The 17,431-nt window shown below is 40.7% G+C and overlaps 1 protein-coding gene across 3 annotated transcripts in view; it reads left to right on the plus strand.

Moving 5' to 3' along the window:
- Positions 1-15,215, plus strand: part of LRRC8D (leucine rich repeat containing 8 VRAC subunit D) — a 51,294-nt gene extending 36,079 nt beyond the window's left edge. For 2 of the 3 annotated variants that reach the window (XM_030953509.1, XM_030953510.1), the window contains one exon: positions 9,677-15,215. In XM_030953509.1, the coding sequence (XP_030809369.1) occupies positions 9,679-12,240 (2,562 nt within the window). In that variant the 5' untranslated portion in view covers positions 9,677-9,678 and the 3' untranslated portion in view covers positions 12,241-15,215. Of the gene's footprint in view, positions 1-7,217; positions 7,233-9,676 lie in introns of those variants that run through there. The other variant, XM_030953511.1, reaches the window with a different exon arrangement.
- The last annotated feature ends 2,216 nt before the right edge of the window (positions 15,216-17,431 follow it).

Here is a 17,431-nt window from a genome sequence, read left to right on the forward strand (position 1 = left end):
GGCATCAAGCAATACAATGGAACCTTACTGAATGTTTTTGCAGAGCTGAAAGCTTGCTTGTTAGAGCAGGAATGCTGTAATCACTGGTAGGACAGCAAGTCTTGGAACATTCTTTCTGTTCTTAAGGCAATGTTTTGAATGGTGTTTTGAGAAAATAGAGCATAAAAAGGAGAAGGAGGTGATCTGAACTCATCAGCAAAATTTCAAAAGAGCCCCCAGAAATGTGTTGCAGCGCAATTTCTTTTTATGTCAAAGTACTGAAGTACACACCCTGAACCAAACAATTATGGGACTCGATGGACTAAGCAAATAGCTTATCTCTTACAGAAAGCAGCTTAAGTTTAGAAGAGGAAAAAGAATTATAGTAAACTTAAATAAATCCCTTTGAGGATAAATGCTGCTTCAGCTGCAGGCATTTTTCCTGGCATGAAACCACTGGAGGTTCAGCTATTGGAAGCTTGGCAGGAATGTGGTAACATTAATAACTCATCCTTCATCTGCTGATCAAAGTTTTATATGAGAAGTCATCATTGTTACCCATCTGGCAGGATGTTGGAGGTGTAGGAGATCTCTATGCTTGATAAAGAGCAGGTAGGGTTGGCAGCAGGCTGTCAGCTGTGTGCTGCCTGCCCTGGATTGGGGCAGACATCGTGCTGGGGGTGTCAGGGGCTGCTTGGCTGCTACCTCGAGTAGTTTCTGTGACATGGTTTACAGCTGGACCTTGGCTTGAGCAAGGAAGTGTCCCCTTCTCCCTGGGGATAAAAGAAGCTGTGTGACATTTAAGTAGGAACAAAGTTAGACTGTTGTCCCATAAAGAGTGGCGAGACTGTGTATTTGAAAATTAAGGGTGCAGCCTATTTATTGAGCTGTAAACTGGCATTTTAATTTTTTCATCAAAGCAGCAGAGTGGGTAAAAGGAAAGGTGGACTTTGAGTGTGTTTTTCCATATCCTGATTCTCAGGTGGATTTAATGCACCTTCCTACTGCTCTTGCTACAGAAAAGCTCTTAGCAGAAACAGAGGAACTCCGATTGTGAGTAGGAGGCTTGTGTTTACATGTAGCTTCTTGTGTCACTGGGCACTTTTTTGTGTGTATGCGTATGTGTCATTTGCTTTTGTTATTTTAAGTTTTTAATTTAAGTGTGACCTTTCCCAGTTTGCTTTTAGCTAATGGGTATAATGAAAGCGCCACTGCAGATATTTGAGATACAGGAGCTTGTATGTGTGCAAATCTTTATGAAACTTCTGTTCAACATGTAACCCAGTGAGAGTCTGTGTTTGCAGGCTGAAGAGATGAATGAGCTAAGATAGGGAACAATGGTGCCTGTTCTTTAGTTAAAGGAACTTTTTGTCTGTTCTTGGCTCTAGATCTCCATGAGGATGCTGTAAATGTTCCAGTTCAAGGTTGCTCACGTGTCCATTGAAATAAAAGGAAGGAGACAGTATTCACTGAAAATCATTTACTTCAGTTACTCAGTAAACTTGCTTCCATATGGATGGGAATGCAGTTTAGAAATGAAGTAAAATAAGACTTTAGTACCATGAGCTAAGGTACTAAGGAGAGTTCATTTTGCCCTGAAGAGGGGCTATTAAAATCTGCAGCAGAGTGTTCAGCAACACATCTCCTTCTCTTTGGTAGGCGTTCCTCCTTATTCTTTAGGTACATTTAGGGTGTGTAGTTAGAGCTACTAATATATTCTGTAATAAGATTTGTATCTTTACATTCTGTGGCTTAAAATCACCAAACTATCAGCTCCATGTATGCCAGGTTCAATTTCTTACCACTTTGAAGTTGCCCTAGTTCCAAGTGAGTTTGGAAGAAGGAGACAGACTGGCAGTGTGTGTGGCTGTGCATCAGAGAATGAGTATTTTTCAGAGGAATTGCATGAGTTTGAGTGGTGTCTCTATCTGAGATAAATAATTTCGTGTAACAAGCTTTGTAGCCATGTGGACTTATTTATGTAAAGGGAAATTTGAATAACTTGGATGTAAACCATTTTTAAGCTAAAAAGGAAATAAAAGTTCATTATATTTTTTTACTTTTTTTCTCTTCCAATCCTTTAAATTTATTTTTAATTGTATTGCTGAGTTGGTTTTAGTGATAAAAAGCAGCCTCTAGGGACAAGAGTTACCAGATGTGCTTTTATTTTGGTGCAGCTTGCTTTTGCAACTTGATAAATTCCCAAAGTGCTCTGGTTAGTAGAAGTGCCAGATGTTTACTGTGTGCTCCTCAAGTTCTGATAGTGGTCATGAAAACACTGCAGAAACCTCACGGCCTGAAAGATAGGGGAACAGCAGATTTAGAAATGGCAAAAGGATTAAATATTTACAGTTGAGAGCAAGCAGCTGTTAGTTTATTGTGTGGTGTAACTTCTGATTGCATTGTACTTCCATGCCAGTGCAGGTTAAATGTGCTTCAGTAGCTTTGAGTTGTGTCTGCACTTGAGTAAAAGTGCTTGGTGTTAAACTGGGACTCCTGCACTAGGCAAAGTGAGAAGTTACTCATTTTCTGTGCTCTGTAGACACAGAATTTGCAAGCAGCAAATACAGAGCTAATTGTGTTAATATTTTTGGGGGTTTTTGGGGAGCTTTAATTGTGTTAATAATCTTTGCATGCTTTGGGGAACTACTCAGAAATGTAAAAATGGGCTCCTGTTTTAAAAGTCATCTTTAAACAGACCTTTCCGGTCATTTGCAGCAAGGCAAGAATGAGGTAAGATTTGACAGTTTATTGTTAGGGAAATAATGGCTGCTAATACTGCTTTTTAAATATCACATTGATTACAAAACCATTTGTGTAGGAGTGGTGTATGGCACTAGACCTTCAAAGAACTGGTAAACAAGGAAGATTCAGTGTAAACACTTAAATAGCAGCATCCAAAAGTAGGTTAGAGTGTTACACAACCTGAAAAAGCCCAGCTTTGAAGGGCAGCATTTTTGAAGATTTTAAAAAAAGAAAAAAGTGGTTTTTTTATAGATGTAATTTTTGTAAATGGTACTAATTTGACATTGATTATGTAAAGAATCTTATTTTTGTCTCCAGCTTACTGAAGCCTAATATTTCTTTATGCAGTCTAAGAGAAATAAGATTTTCATAATTCTTTGTTTTGCAATTACTGTCAGTAAGGTTTATGTTGTTGAGGTTCATGTTGAGGTGATGCTTCCTTAACTGGAGAATGTATTTGCAGACTATATCAGAGATTATATATATATTATGTATATGAATATATAGACATATAGAGAGAGGCATTAGATATCTGCTTTAAGAGAAAGTCCAAAATTATAGCTGTGCGGTTCAGGCAGTGGGATGGGGGAGCTGGGGAGATGGGCTAGATGTGGGGGATTTTGTTAGGTTGCTTTTGTTTCTCAAACAGTGAGTGTATGAGTTATTATTTAATTAAAAGCTATTGTAGAACTCTTGTTCCTTAGTTGAAATGTTTTTCTCTATAGGAAATATCCTTTCAGCTTTGTGCTCATTGCTTTTCCTTATCCAGTCATCATCCATTACAGGGCAGCCATACAAAAATAAACCAAACTAGATCTTGCAGATTAATTTCAAATGGGTAGATTTGGTTGCTGTCAGGTGTTTAGGGAAGAAACAATAAGTGGGAATTCTTGTAGAAAGAAATAATGGAAGTCTTTTTCTATGCAGTTTTTATATTAAAACTGGTTTTGATATTCCAGAGATAAAAGCACTGATCAGGAGGTATGTGATAACATAAGCCCCATCCTGGCATTAAGGTTCTGCAATCCCTTCCATCACTGAAGTAGCTAGCACCAAAACATTTCCTATAGTAGAGAAATACTATAAAAACACCCATGTTGTGTTTTCCTGTGAAATGTTTCCTGGACTTTTCAAGCAATAGAGACACTCAGTGCACAAATCCGTGCTTAGCTGAATTTTGGGGGTTTGTTTGCAGGCTGGTTTGAGAGGAGGAGCTGTAGTCTCAGTTGTACCTCCAGCTGCTTTTGTAGCTTGAGTTGGCTCAGGTAGAGTAAAGCACAGTTATCCCTTGTGAAATAAAGCAGCAGAGAGCTAGGTCCTCTTAGCCAACCTATTAGGAGCTACAAACCAGGCTAGGGATAGTTGTAATATTCCCACCTAGTTCAGCCGGGCAATTTCCCTGTATTACTTGATCGCAAAGCCTACTGGTGGTTAAACCTTCAGTTTGTTTTAGACTTCTCATCTCAGAAACTGAATTACCAATGTGGAATTGCTCAGAATGCCTAACCTGATTTTTAGACTTTCCTGTATGTCTTTCTGCATTATTTCACAAGGATCTTGGGGCTCCTTATACTTGGTTCTGTGGAAAAGGAGGGAGGAAAAAGAGGATAGTGCCATCTTTTTGATGGCTGATTGTCCATGGAGCAATTGATACTGGCAGAGTCCTGGCTAACAGGAATCTCATATTCTATTCTTACCACATTATGGTCTAATAGTCTGCTTTAATAGGATATTACAGAAGTAGAAATGGTTGGTAGAAAGAGACAACAAAATATACAGTGGAAATAAATCTAAACTTATGGTCACTTGATCAAAAACAAGTCAGCAAAGCCTTTTAGTTATGGGAAAACTTTTCTTCTCCTTAATTTCCTGTGGGAAGGGAGAAAGCAATTTTGTTAGTGGTAGCACTTCTTAGCTAGAAATGTTGAGTTTTTTTAGGAAATTCTTTACCAGATGCAGTAACAAGGCGGATTCAAGAATCTTTTTGTTTCCTGAAACAAAGTGGACTTGTTTGGAATCTTGGGAACCTGAGAGTAAATGAGTGTATCATGTGCTACAATTCTCCTTCTATTTGTTTGTTCTGACTTTGAATTTGCTTTAACTTTAAATATGCTTTTAAGACAGGAGGGCCAGGGAGTTACAGGACAGACAGTTTTTATCTGTAAGTACAGGAAGAAGTAGGATGTAAATAAACATTAGTGACATACCAATCTGCTGCTTCCTTTTCTGCTAACTTCTGTATTTAAGCTAGGGCAGTTTCTTAGGAAATATCCCAAATATGTCCATTTTGTATTTCAGCATTTATAGTCCAAATGTGTCAGAAATTCACCAGGCTAATCACATTCTGATCTCTTTCTATTACAGCTTCTGTTTAAGACTAATTAAATTATTGTAATTGTTAAGAAGAATGATTTATTAAATTAGTTGCTACCCTTGCTGATTTACTGCGGACCTATGACAATTCCATTGTCATTCTTAATTTTTTTCTCTTTATATTCCTGTTTCACTATAACTTGTATAACTGCAAAATAAACGAAATAGATTTCATTCTAGTGCTCCAAATTACACTATTGCACTACTTTCAGAACTTCAAGTTTTTCCACCTAAAATATTAGAAGGTAGCAAGAAACAGCTGTGCTTAGAACAGTTGCATTTATTTAGGCTAAAATAGTTTTGTTTGTTTCAGGAGAAAGAATACACCCAGTAGATAGCTAGAAGTGATAGATGGAGCTGAAAGAAGTTGATACTATCCTAGAACATCATCCATGTTACAGAACTGGAGAGAGGGTTTGGGAGGAAACAAGGTTATTTGTTAAAATTAAAGCCTTTATATAGCTGTGCAGCCCTAAGGATTGTACTGCAATATCTTTGAATTAAAACCTATGCTTATTAAAACTAAACAAAAATGTGCTATTTCAAAAGGAGTCTGTCCTGACATTCCGTATTGGGAATGAGAATTTCTCTTCAAGAGCCTCACTTTCCTAGTGTGGCTCTCTTTTGATCTTGGATATGTCAAAGCCCGGTTCTGCTGACCCTCAAGGTCCATTTGGTGCCTTGTAAGCCCTGAAAAAGGACTGAAAGAAGTGCATGTTTTCACCATGAGTATCAGGTATTTTAACATTTCAGCTGCACAGGACTCTGTTCTTCAGTTTGACCCATCTGCTCACAGATGTTTTCTGTGGGCTGTGAGTAGAGCATGCCATGACTGGTTTTGAGGGGAGATCATCTATGGCAGGGTGTTGCAGGCTCTGCCTGCCAGACACAGGCTGGCATTTGCATCTTTCTTATTTCTTTCCTTTTTCCTTACTTCCGTACAGTGTTATCACTGTAACTTACAATGAAACTCAAAGCCCAATTTGTCACTCTTAAAAGGAGTTGAAAATTAGTGGTGAAAATACTTTCCACCTACTCTAAGGAATATTCCAGACAGTAGGTTTCAAAAGCTTTGAATAGTTTAAATTCAAAAGGAATAAAGAAAATCCAAACCCATTACAATACTGTACAGACCCGTTGTTCTGAGTGCCTCTTAATTGTTTGATTTCTAAGTGAGTGCAGAAATATATTAAAAGTTAACTTCTGTGTTATTAGTTTAGTAAAATCAAACACCAATACATGTTATGATGGATTTAAGAGAGAAAACACCAAATTTATTTGTAGCCTGTCAGAATGTCTTATACGGTGTGTAGGTTTATAGTTTTTAATTTTGGTTTTTAAGACTCAGAACATTAAACATTTTGGACATGTAAGGAGGCAAATCTGTTTTCAGCTCTTGGAACTGATTTTTGCTAGCTAGAAAAAGGTCTGTCTTTTATGAGACAGCATTAGTAATGCCACAGAGGAGTTTTTTGTGTTTTATAACTGCTAATCTCTGCCAAAACAGGAGCTCTTTTCTGAGTATCAGTAACTTGAAAGAAAAGATGTGTTCAGAACATTGAATGTGGTGCTTCTTGGTGTGAAGCTCCTGTTACACCATGCTGCCTGCAGCCTCACAAAGAGGATTACTCAGGCTCTGTTGTGTCTCCTAACCTTTTTGGGAATGATTTTGTGTGTGCAAGACAGAGGTCTGGTAGAGGTGATTGTTAACTTTTTCTTTTATTGCTGTTCTTTCTAAGTCTTCAGCTGGAACAGCTTTGTGCTCTGTCATTTCTCTTCCATTATTTCAGTTGTTCAGAGCAGTCATGTCTCCAGTGCCTGGGTTTCTGTGCTTTATCCGTGTATTCTCGTGGCAGAAGCAAAAAAATCACCTTCTTTCTGTGAAAGGAATTCTGGAGGCTGTGCCCCAAACCACAGTGAAGTAACTTCCCACATAATTAGCCTAGTGCAGAGTTGAGAGAAAGGCTAGCCCCAGAGGAGCAGGCAGGAGCAGCTGCCCATGTTTGCTCCAGCAGTGAGCTGGTTCCTCCTTCCCAGCCTGCTTTCCTGCTCCACAGGACTCGTCCTTGTGTGCCTTGGCTTGGTGCTCTCCTGCTGAACGTGCCTGCTGGGCGAGAGCTTCTGTGGCAGCCAGGGTAGGTGAGAGCACAGTGAAAACAGCCTGGAGATGGAGAGTATGCCTTCCAGAGAGCTTCCTAGAAAGAAAAAAAAAATGTTTGGGGGGGAAAAAAATCACCTCTGCTGTTGCTTTGTGGTTTTCCTTTTCTGGGCATGTGATAGGCAGTTGGGCCCTAGGAGTTAGGAGGGTCCTTTTTATCAATCTGTTCACATTAGCACAAATGGATAATGCTGTTCAAGTGTTATTGTTTAAATGTCAGAGGTAGCAACTCCAGGGCAAGCATCATGCTGTGACTCAGAGGAGGTAAAGCACTGGGAGACATTAAAGATGGGAGTCTGTAGCTGACTTCCAAGTCAGGCACTGCAATGCTTTGATAGCTGGGGTGTGTTACTGCTTGGTGTCCTTCAGCCTTTGTACAGCAGCTGCAGTCCTGGGCAGGTGTGTGGGGGCAGGCTCAGGAGTCTCTCAGGAAGGAGGTCCTTGTGGAGCTGGGACGACTGTAAGACCTCAAAAACTTCTAATGAGGGAGAAGTATTTGACATTCATTTGCCCAAGAAAGTGAGAACTGGAAGCTCTTTCTGCCGGTTCCCTGAGAAACTCAGCCCTAACTTTAAGTTTTGGCATCTGTGCCAAGAGCACCAAGAAGAGTGCTGCAGTGAGATAAAGTCCTTTCCTCTCTGGCAGACTTTCCTTTCTGGCTGCCTCCACCAGATCGAAGGCTTGGTATGCAAGACTGGTAAAAGCTTCAGGGAGGAGTGTGAGAGGGCAGGGGCTGGGTATCTCCCTGTGTTGGAGGAGACACTTGGATCGTGAGCTCTGTGGTAGTAAAGACAAGTGCTGGCCTTTCCCACAGACTGAGATGTGGGAGCTGCTTGTACTGGTGTGGGGAAGGAGGGTGCTAGTGCATGGCTTTTACCATATAGGCAACTGCTGGTGTTTGAGTTCTGTGTGTAGAAATGTCTGTTATCCAGAAATAAATAAATTATCACACTTTATATATGTTGCCTCTGACACTGTCCTTTATGATGTGTAAGGTGCAGGTCTGTATGAATTGTTATGCTACAAGTTAAAAATAATAAATCTAATGCATCTTGTTACTGCCTGCTTTGATCTCCTTGGGCTCTGCTAAGCTGTTCTTGTCCCAAGCAAAGGGAGACAGACTCTGTGGGATAGTGTACATACTATCTCCTTCCCAGCTGCATGTGTGCACACAAGCTAGATATTTTTCTTTAGAAATGGCAAGTTTGGGTCACACATTCAGCAGTCAAAATGATGATTTTACCACATCCTGCTTGCGCAGGAAGCTTATTTTTTTTTTAATCTGATAAGTTGATTCCCCATATTTTGTCAAAAAGCAAAGCAAGTTGCTTAAAGCTGCAGAGAGGTTTGGATTCTCCCGTGGTCAGTTTGCTGCTTTGTCTCACGTCCATATGTTTAAGACAAAGTGAAAGCCTTGCAGTCAGCTCCTGTCCTACTGTACTAACAAGCTTCCCGTGACCACTAGGATGTGATAATATCTGAAAAAATGTTTTCCCTATTAGAAAGAGTTGTGGGGTTTGTTCTTGGTTAGCTGGGTTAAATCAGTTGGGGAGAAAAATGTATACCATATCAATATTTGGTCCAATCATAGAATAAATAGTTTGGGTGGGAAGGTTCCTAAAAATAGCATCTAGTTCCAACACTCCTGCCATGGGCAGGGACGCCACTCAGGCATCCTAGATCAGGTTGCTCAAGTCCCCATCCAACTGTTTTTTACTTTAAAACATCCAAGTATATTAAAAGGGATTGTGCCAAATATTCACATAGTGGCTGGAAGGCGTTCACTTGCGCTGCAGTGATGCTTAAAAGGGAAAGGGGCCAATCAGTCTGATAAGACATGTGGATACTCAGTAGGAAGGAGTGGAAGATACTGTGTTGTGCTAGATGAAAAGAAATGAGAGACCTTGCTGGTGACGTAACAAGACCTAAAATGTGCTGTGCAAGTCACGAGCAGAGTGCAAAGTATTGAGAGAAATGCTATTTTGTTTAAATACACGGTACTACAAAATACTGTTAGAACTGGATTTTTTGTGCTCAGACTCAAGCAATCGTTTTTACAGAATTGGATGTTGTGCTCTGTAGTCTATTGTTGCTCTTCCTTTTATTAATATATATCAGCTACAGTATTATACCTTTCAGATATTTCACTTGCACAGAGCAGGCTTCAGTGCTGTGAAGTGGCAAAGATACTTAACCATGGTGTGGCCTGAAGTGAGAAGCCCTTCTGTATTGCTAAAATACTTCATTGTTTTGGTTTTGGAAAAACTGTTGAGTGGCATGATGGACAATATGCAACAGGCAACAAAATATTAAAAAAGGCAAAACCTTCTGAGGTTGTGTATGTCAAGCTGGGATTGTTTTTAAATAGTAAAATTCATGTCCCCAGTCGATAACAGTGACTTTGTCTTTGTTCTCTTGTAGGAATGTTTACCCTTGCAGAAGTTGCATCGCTCAGTGACATCCAGCCAACTTACCGTATCTTGAAACCATGGTGGGATGTATTCATGGATTATCTCGCTGTTGTTATGTTAATGGTCGCCATTTTTGCTGGAACCATGCAGCTGACAAAAGACCAGGTGGTCTGCTTGCCAGTTTTGCAGTCTACTGTAAATTCAAGAGTGCAGCCTGATACAGCAGGGAAGGCTGACTTCACCACTGTTGAAACAACCACTGGTCAAGAAGAAGCATCAATGAGAACTGTTTCATTTGCCCCCACTGTAACACCTAACATTCTTCTGAGTGGAGCTACCTCTTCTCAGTATCAACCCACTGAATCAGACCAGGAGCTGAAGAAGGGGCAGAAAGATTCCTCAGGCCGTAAAACAAATTTGGATTTTCAGCAGTATGTATTTATTAACCAGATGTGCTATCATTTGGCTCTTCCTTGGTACTCAAAGTATTTTCCCTATCTTGTTCTCATCCATACTATCATTTTAATAGTCAGTAGTAATTTTTGGTTCAAGTATCCCAAGACTTGCTCAAAAATTGAGCATTTTGTGTCTATACTGGGGAAGTGCTTTGAGTCTCCTTGGACAACAAAAGCATTGTCTGAAACAGCATGTGAGGACTCTGAGGAGAACAAACAGAGGTTAACTGGTGCCCAGTCCCTGCCCAAGTATGTTTCCACTAGCAGTGATGAAGGAAGCCCAAGTGCCAGCACTCCCATGATAACCAAATCTGGCTTCAAATTTTCAGCCGACAAGCCGATGATTGAGATTCCCAGTGTCACGATTTTAGATAAGAAAGATGGAGAACAAGCCAAGGCGCTGTTTGAGAAAGTCCGGAAGTTCCGGGCTCATGTGGAGGACAGCGATCTCATTTACAAGCTCTATGTTGGCCAGACTGTCATCAAGACTGTCAAGTTCATATTTATTCTTTGCTATACTGCAAACTTTGTCAACACCATCAGTTTTGAACACATCTGCAACCCGAAAGTGGAACACCTGATTGGCTACACACAGTTTGAATGTACACACAATATGGCTTATATGCTGAAGAAGCTGCTTATCAGCTACATTTCCCTCATCTGTGTCTATGGTTTTATCTGCCTCTACACGCTTTTCTGGCTGTTCCGGATACCTTTAAAAGAATACTCCTTTGAAAAGGTCAGAGAAGAGAGCAGCTTCAGCGATATCCCAGATGTCAAAAATGATTTTGCATTTCTCTTGCACATGGTGGATCAGTATGACCAGCTGTATTCGAAGCGATTTGGTGTCTTTTTGTCAGAGGTAAGCGAGAACAAACTGCGCGGGATTAGTTTGAACCATGAATGGACTTACGAGAAGCTTCGGCAGCACGTCTCCCGCAATGCCCAGGACAAGCAGGAGCTGCATCTCTTCATGCTGTCAGGGGTCCCTGATGCAGTGTTTGATCTGACAGATCTGGATGTGTTGAAACTGGAGCTGATTCCTGAAGCGAAAATTACAGCCAAAATTTCCCAGATGACAAATCTTCAGGAGCTTCATCTGTACCACTGCCCTGCGAAGGTCGAGCAGACTGCCTTCAGCTTCCTCCGGGACCACTTGAGATGCCTTCATGTGAAATTCACAGATGTCGCAGAAATTCCTGCGTGGGTGTATTTGCTCAAAACCCTCCGTGAATTGTATTTGATAGGCAACTTGAACTCTGAAAATAATAAAATGATAGGGCTTGAATCTCTTAGAGAGTTGAGACACCTTAAAATTCTCCACGTGAAGAGCAATTTGACCAAAATTCCCCCTAATATCACAGATGTAGCACCACATCTGACAAAACTAGTCATTCATAATGATGGCACTAAGCTTGTGGTACTCAATAGCCTTAAGAAAATGACAAATGTTGCAGAGTTGGAACTGCAGAACTGTGAACTGGAGAGAATTCCCCATGCCATCTTCAGTCTCTCTAACTTACAGGAACTGGATTTAAAGTCAAATAGCATACGCACAATTGAAGAAATTATCAGTTTCCAGCATTTAAAAAGATTGACTTGTTTAAAGCTGTGGCACAATAAAATAGTCAGCATTCCTTCATCCATTACTCACATAAAGAATTTGGAGTCTCTTTATCTCTCCAATAACAAACTTGAAACCTTACCTGCCGCAGTGTTCAGTTTACAGAAACTTCGGTGTTTGGATGTAAGCTACAATTCAATTGCGGTGATTCCAGTGGAAATAGGTTTGCTTCAAAATCTTCAGCATTTTCACATCACAGGAAACAAAGTCGACGTTTTGCCAAAACAGTTGTTTAAATGTGTTAAATTGAGGACTTTGAGTCTGGGACAAAACTGTATTACCTCAATCCCAGATAAAGTAAGTCAGCTGTTGCAGCTGACTTACCTGGAACTGAAGGGAAACTGCTTAGACCGTCTGCCAGCTACGCTGGGGCAGTGTCAGCTTCTCAGGAAAAGTGGGCTCATAGTGGAAGATCACCTCTTTGACACTTTACCCTCAGAAGTTAAAGAGGTGTTGAATCAAGACACGGGCATTCCCTTTGCTAATGGGATTTAGACTGAGGTGAAATGCTCTGGTAGCTGACTTCCAAATGGCAAATGATAAAAAGTATGGCAACTGTGAGATCATGTGTTTTAGAAAGCAGAATTCCTTGGAAGGCAGAATTACTAGCAGGTTTAGAAGTGCAACTGAGTGTTCAATGTTTGCAGTGTTTTAAAAGTTCATTTCCAAAATTTTTGAGAGGATAAAGAACCTTAATAATCTCAATTCTTTTTTCCTTAAATTGTTTGTAACTTGGATGCTGCCGCTTTTGAATGTTTACAAATTTGCTTGCCTGCTTAAAGTAAATGATTAAATTGATGACCTTTTCTTACTATGCAAGTTATTCCTTAAGGTCTGGTTTTACTTTAGTGCATTATGAGGAGACAAACCAAGGCTAAATGTGGTATGTGGTATGGGCCTAACAGCACTTGAAACACAGGTTGAATTGTGTTGTTAGTGTTTACCTGTCCTTGGCAAATAAAACCAGTTTGGCTGTGATTTGAACTGCACCAGAACCACCATTTTCTTGCATTAAGGTATGTGGTTTCATAGAATCATTTAGGTTGGCAAAGACTTGTAAGATCATCGAGTCCAACCATTAACCTAACACTGCCAGGTCCTCCATGTCCCTAATCACCATGTCTGTGCTTTTGTTGAATGCTTCTGGGGATGGTGATTCCACCACTTCCCTGGGCAGCCTGTTCCAATGTTTGACCATTCTTTCAGTGAAATTTTTTTTCCTAATGATCTATCTTAGCACAACTTGTGTCTTTTTTGCTATTGCTTGTTACTTGGGAGAAAAGACTGGCCTCCACCTCACTACACCATCCTTTCAGGTAGTTGTAGGGAGCAATAAGGGTCCCTCCTGAGCCTCATTTTCTCTGGGCTCAACACCCCCAGCTCCTTCAGCCAGTCCTGTCAGGACTTGCGTTCCAGACCCTTCACCAGCTCCACTGCCCTTCTCTGGACACTCTGCAGTACTTCAGTGTTTTGCATCAGTCCAAGTGTGTTTGCCTTCGTTCTCAAAGCCTCATGTTTTTGGGTGAGATTCCTCCTGTGGTCTGGTGTGCTAGTCCTTCACCCTGCCAAAGGCTGGTCACCTTCCTGCAGCTGGTCTGCCCCTCAGCCTCCACAATGCTCCTCTGTCCCATGCGGCAGTGGGTGGCAAAAGGCAGAATATTGCCACGTGGCTTTCAAGTTGGAGATAGTTTTGATGTTTTTGATCTTTTGGAAGGTGACTTTGAAAGCCATTAAACACCAAGTGACTTTACTGCTCATGTTTTGCTCTTCTGAGTTTTTATCTGAAAAACTCAAGGCGTTTTGTGAGTTGGTGATTGTTCTGTTTCACCACCTTGGCTTAGGATGTGGGGCGTCATCTCCATTTACCAGACTAATAACAGGCATAAGATCTGCTTTTTCACTCAACCATGATTAAGCTTTATCATCTATTGTGGTGTCTTCCGCACCTGGACTTTACCATACCCAGCCCAACTAATCTGATGTCTTTGAAGACTTACTCACTGTTAGAAATCCTAACTGTGTGCCAGATAAGTCATCCAATAAAGAAAAAGGCAGACAGCAGTGAGCTTGGGTTTGGTTTTTGTTGGTTTTGTTTGGTTTTTTTTTTTGGCCTTTTTGGTGGTGTTTTTTTAACTGAGTTTGCATTGCCAGAACCATTAGAGAAATATAATCCATTAAATCTGCAAAATCATCAGTTGTAAGTCTCAGTCATTTACATTCCATGTGTGCAGAAAAGAAGTACTATGCTGGGAGATGACTACATGATTACTCATGGTTTAAACACAATTCCCTATTGTAGTGTGGTCAGGACTGAACTAGTCTGTAGTTCAAGGGACTGTTCTTCTCACACAGAAATTCTCATGCACAGTGATTTCCACTGTAACTTCACCAGAGCTGCCCTGACTTACACCACTATTAACAAGCGGATAGTTTAGGCCTAGAGGCATTGAGCAGGCAGGAACATTTCAAATACTGCTCTTAGAAGTTTCGCATATTTTATTGTTAATAATTTACTGTTAGTCATGCTGAGAGGACTGTTCTCAGCTGTAGGTAGCAGTCTCTGAATACATACCTGCACCACATGTTTATGTATCTCAGAGGACCAGTTTATGAATAGTGGTTTTCCTATTTCTCATGGGGATACAGTCTGTTTTCCACTTGCCAGCAGGTAGTAAACTTGGGATGTTGACAGTTTTGCAACACCAGGTCACAGGTTAGGCAGAGTACTTGGAGTTACTGATCTGTTCTCCACTGGGAAACTTAGTGCAAATCCTCAGATTCTTTTTTTTAAGTAGAATTTAAGGCTGCAGCGGACTTTTCTTTTTTTAAGAAACTCTTTCATTTGTTTATTTTTTGCACATAGATCACTTTAAAATTGCTGGACTATTGACTCTTTAGAAAAACTGTGGACTATACTATTGGTGTATGCTTTGTATTTGCTGTTGAGTGTCATTTCAGTTTCCAAGAAATTGTGTGTAGGAGGGAGGAAGAGTTGGAGGATGACAAAATGATTAAAATACTTAGAAAAATAGTTATATTTTTAATCTTTTTTCCCCTTTTTTAATAGCAGAGTCACACAGAACGTGGCTGTGTATTGATCTAGTTTTTAAAAGGTGTTTTTGGTGTTTCTGATTCTCCTGCTGGCCCTACTGATGTTCAAAAAATAAACCCATGTCTAATTCATATGACTGTGTTAAACTCAAAAATTAAACCCATGTCCACTTAATGAGTATGGTATACATAACCTAGACCACTGTTTTGACTAGTTAGTAGCCAACTGTATGTCTTTAGACAATTTCCTCCAAAATAAATGTATGTTAAAATTAACATACTTCTAATGCTTGCTTAGCATAAGCTCCATTCTTGTTTTTAAGAGATCTTTCTCAGAGTGGGGAGGACCTTCCCAGCACCCCCATGTCACCTCTCCCCAGTCCTTCCTCCTCTTTGTGACTGTTTATAATGTTCCTGTTTCCTGCGTGTCAACTGACACAGTTTTGCTTTAAAGTCTTGGAAGTTCATCTCTTTTCCATGTAAGGCATGTGAAATATATTTTGCATTTCTATTTGATTTAATAAATAAGATGTTTATATCTTCCTCTAATCTATTTTTTTTAATGGGTGAAAAGTGTGTTTGCATAGTAAACTCTCTGATTTCAAGTACCTCATGCTGAACTTGTTCTGTGGTGCCTGTACTCTAAGAAGTATGAAGAGGTATGAGTTGCTGCTCCCAGTAAATCCTGTAGGTATGTTTCTATCTAGAATGCAGTGCTTCAGATTTTTTTTCATGTACATAATCTAAATGACCTGCCTAAATGTTTTTATTTGGCTAATCAGATTCTGCAGAACACATGTATGGCCCTGGAAGAAAAACCTGTGTTTGTTCAAATGAGAGGAAGTAGGAAATTGCCTATTCTGTTTGCTTCTGCCACTGTAACTCATTTTGGTGAAGATCCTTTAGTTTTCCAATAAATTGACCTTTTGGAAACTGCTTCCAATGATGCAAACTGAACAACGGCATTGCTGGGCAGGCATCAAGCCTCTTGGTGTAAGGGAAGATGCTGACACTCATGAAAGGCTCTCTGCTGCTACATAAATGGCTTTGCAGTCCTGAGCTGCCCTCTCTGGTAGCAAAGCAGGGTGCTCAGGCACTGTGCAACATGTCTGAGTATGGGGGTTCTGCTGTGTGGACTGCATTTTTAATAAAAATCTTACAGAAATCGTGTTTCCATGGATGTGCAGAGAAATCAGTGGTGTATGGTTACATGAAGGCAGTGGATTAGATTGTGATTCCATTACTTAAAGTCAAATTGAACAGAGCAGGTGTTTCTATAGCTGTGCTGTTGACTGTCCTTCTCATTTCTTACAGGATCTGACTTTCAGACTTCTCAGTTCTCAAGACAGGGAGTTGAGCAGGAAGCCTGACAGTCCCATATGTAACTGCTGCAGCTTGTTGTGAACATGACAAATGGGGCTTCTGTTGAGTCTTTGGGTTGGAACCCTGTGAGGGTGCTAAACATGAGAACAGAAGTCTCAGATTTGCTGAGGGATCTTAGTATTGATAGCAGAGCCCTGGGCACAGTGGGCTGAGGGGAGCAGAGCCATGGGCACAGTGGCACTGGGCTGAGGGGAGCTCATCTGGGCAGCTGTCACCAGTGTGATGGGATTGTTTTCTGTGAAACAGCTGGCCTCAAACCACCATAGACCATGGCACTGCTTTTCAGTCCAGAGCAAGGAGGGAGGCCAAGCCTGTGACTTGAGACCTACTTTACAGTTTGGTACAGCCTTCTCCTCACCTGGGGTAAAGGATATTGAAAACACTTTTGTTTCCTGTCTGTAAGCTGTGGATTCGTTAGGGGAGGTAAAATTCCTGAATGATTGTGAAAAACACAAATCATGCAGAAATTATGTCATGTAGAAGGATTCAAGAGGCAGAGGCAGTCTCATCATTAGCTGTATGGCAGAGCCATGGCAACATGTTTCTAATGTGTGATCCCAGCACAGTTTGATTTAGACAGCAAATCACCATCAGTCTGGGCAGGACTAGAAGGTACCTCAGGATGTCTTTAAGCCTGCCACCCTGCCTCATGCAGAAATAAGGTTCCCTAACTCATTACTGCCAGATGTTTGTCAATATTAGAATGGGTTAGACAGTGATGGAAATTCCACCCTCTCTAGGCAAGCTGTTTACTTAATCATCTCTGTGTTGAAGAAACACAGCAAGAGAACTGCTAATGCTCTGTTTAAGGCAAACCAAATGGTTAGAAATATATTGACCTATTAGCTTGCAGAAGTACAGCCAAACAGACTATGTGAATGTGCTGTGTGGATATGTTGCATCCCAAGCTGTTTGGGTGGACTGAAGTTCAGGATTCCTTTGAGAAAAGCCCTGAGGGACAGCTTGCATCAGTTCAGTTACAGATACAGCACAAACAGTTCTGTTCTCCCGTGACAGCAGGGCCAACCACCATGCAGGGCATCCATGGCTGGTCTGCCTTGTCTTAGCCTAGAGACTGATATCCTTGCCCTTGCAAAGCTCGGGTGCTTTGTTTCTTCAGAAAGACATTTTATGAAAGCATTTAAATAAAGTTGATTGAGCAAGTTTGCTGTAGGAACATGCAAGATGATCCTTAAGATTACCAAATTTGAAAGATTTGAGACTAATTCTGTAGTGATTTTGACCCTGGCAT

Source organism: Camarhynchus parvulus, chromosome 8 (genome assembly GCF_901933205.1).
Source record: "Camarhynchus parvulus chromosome 8, STF_HiC, whole genome shotgun sequence".
Classification (NCBI taxonomy): domain Eukaryota; kingdom Metazoa; phylum Chordata; class Aves; order Passeriformes; family Thraupidae; genus Camarhynchus; species Camarhynchus parvulus.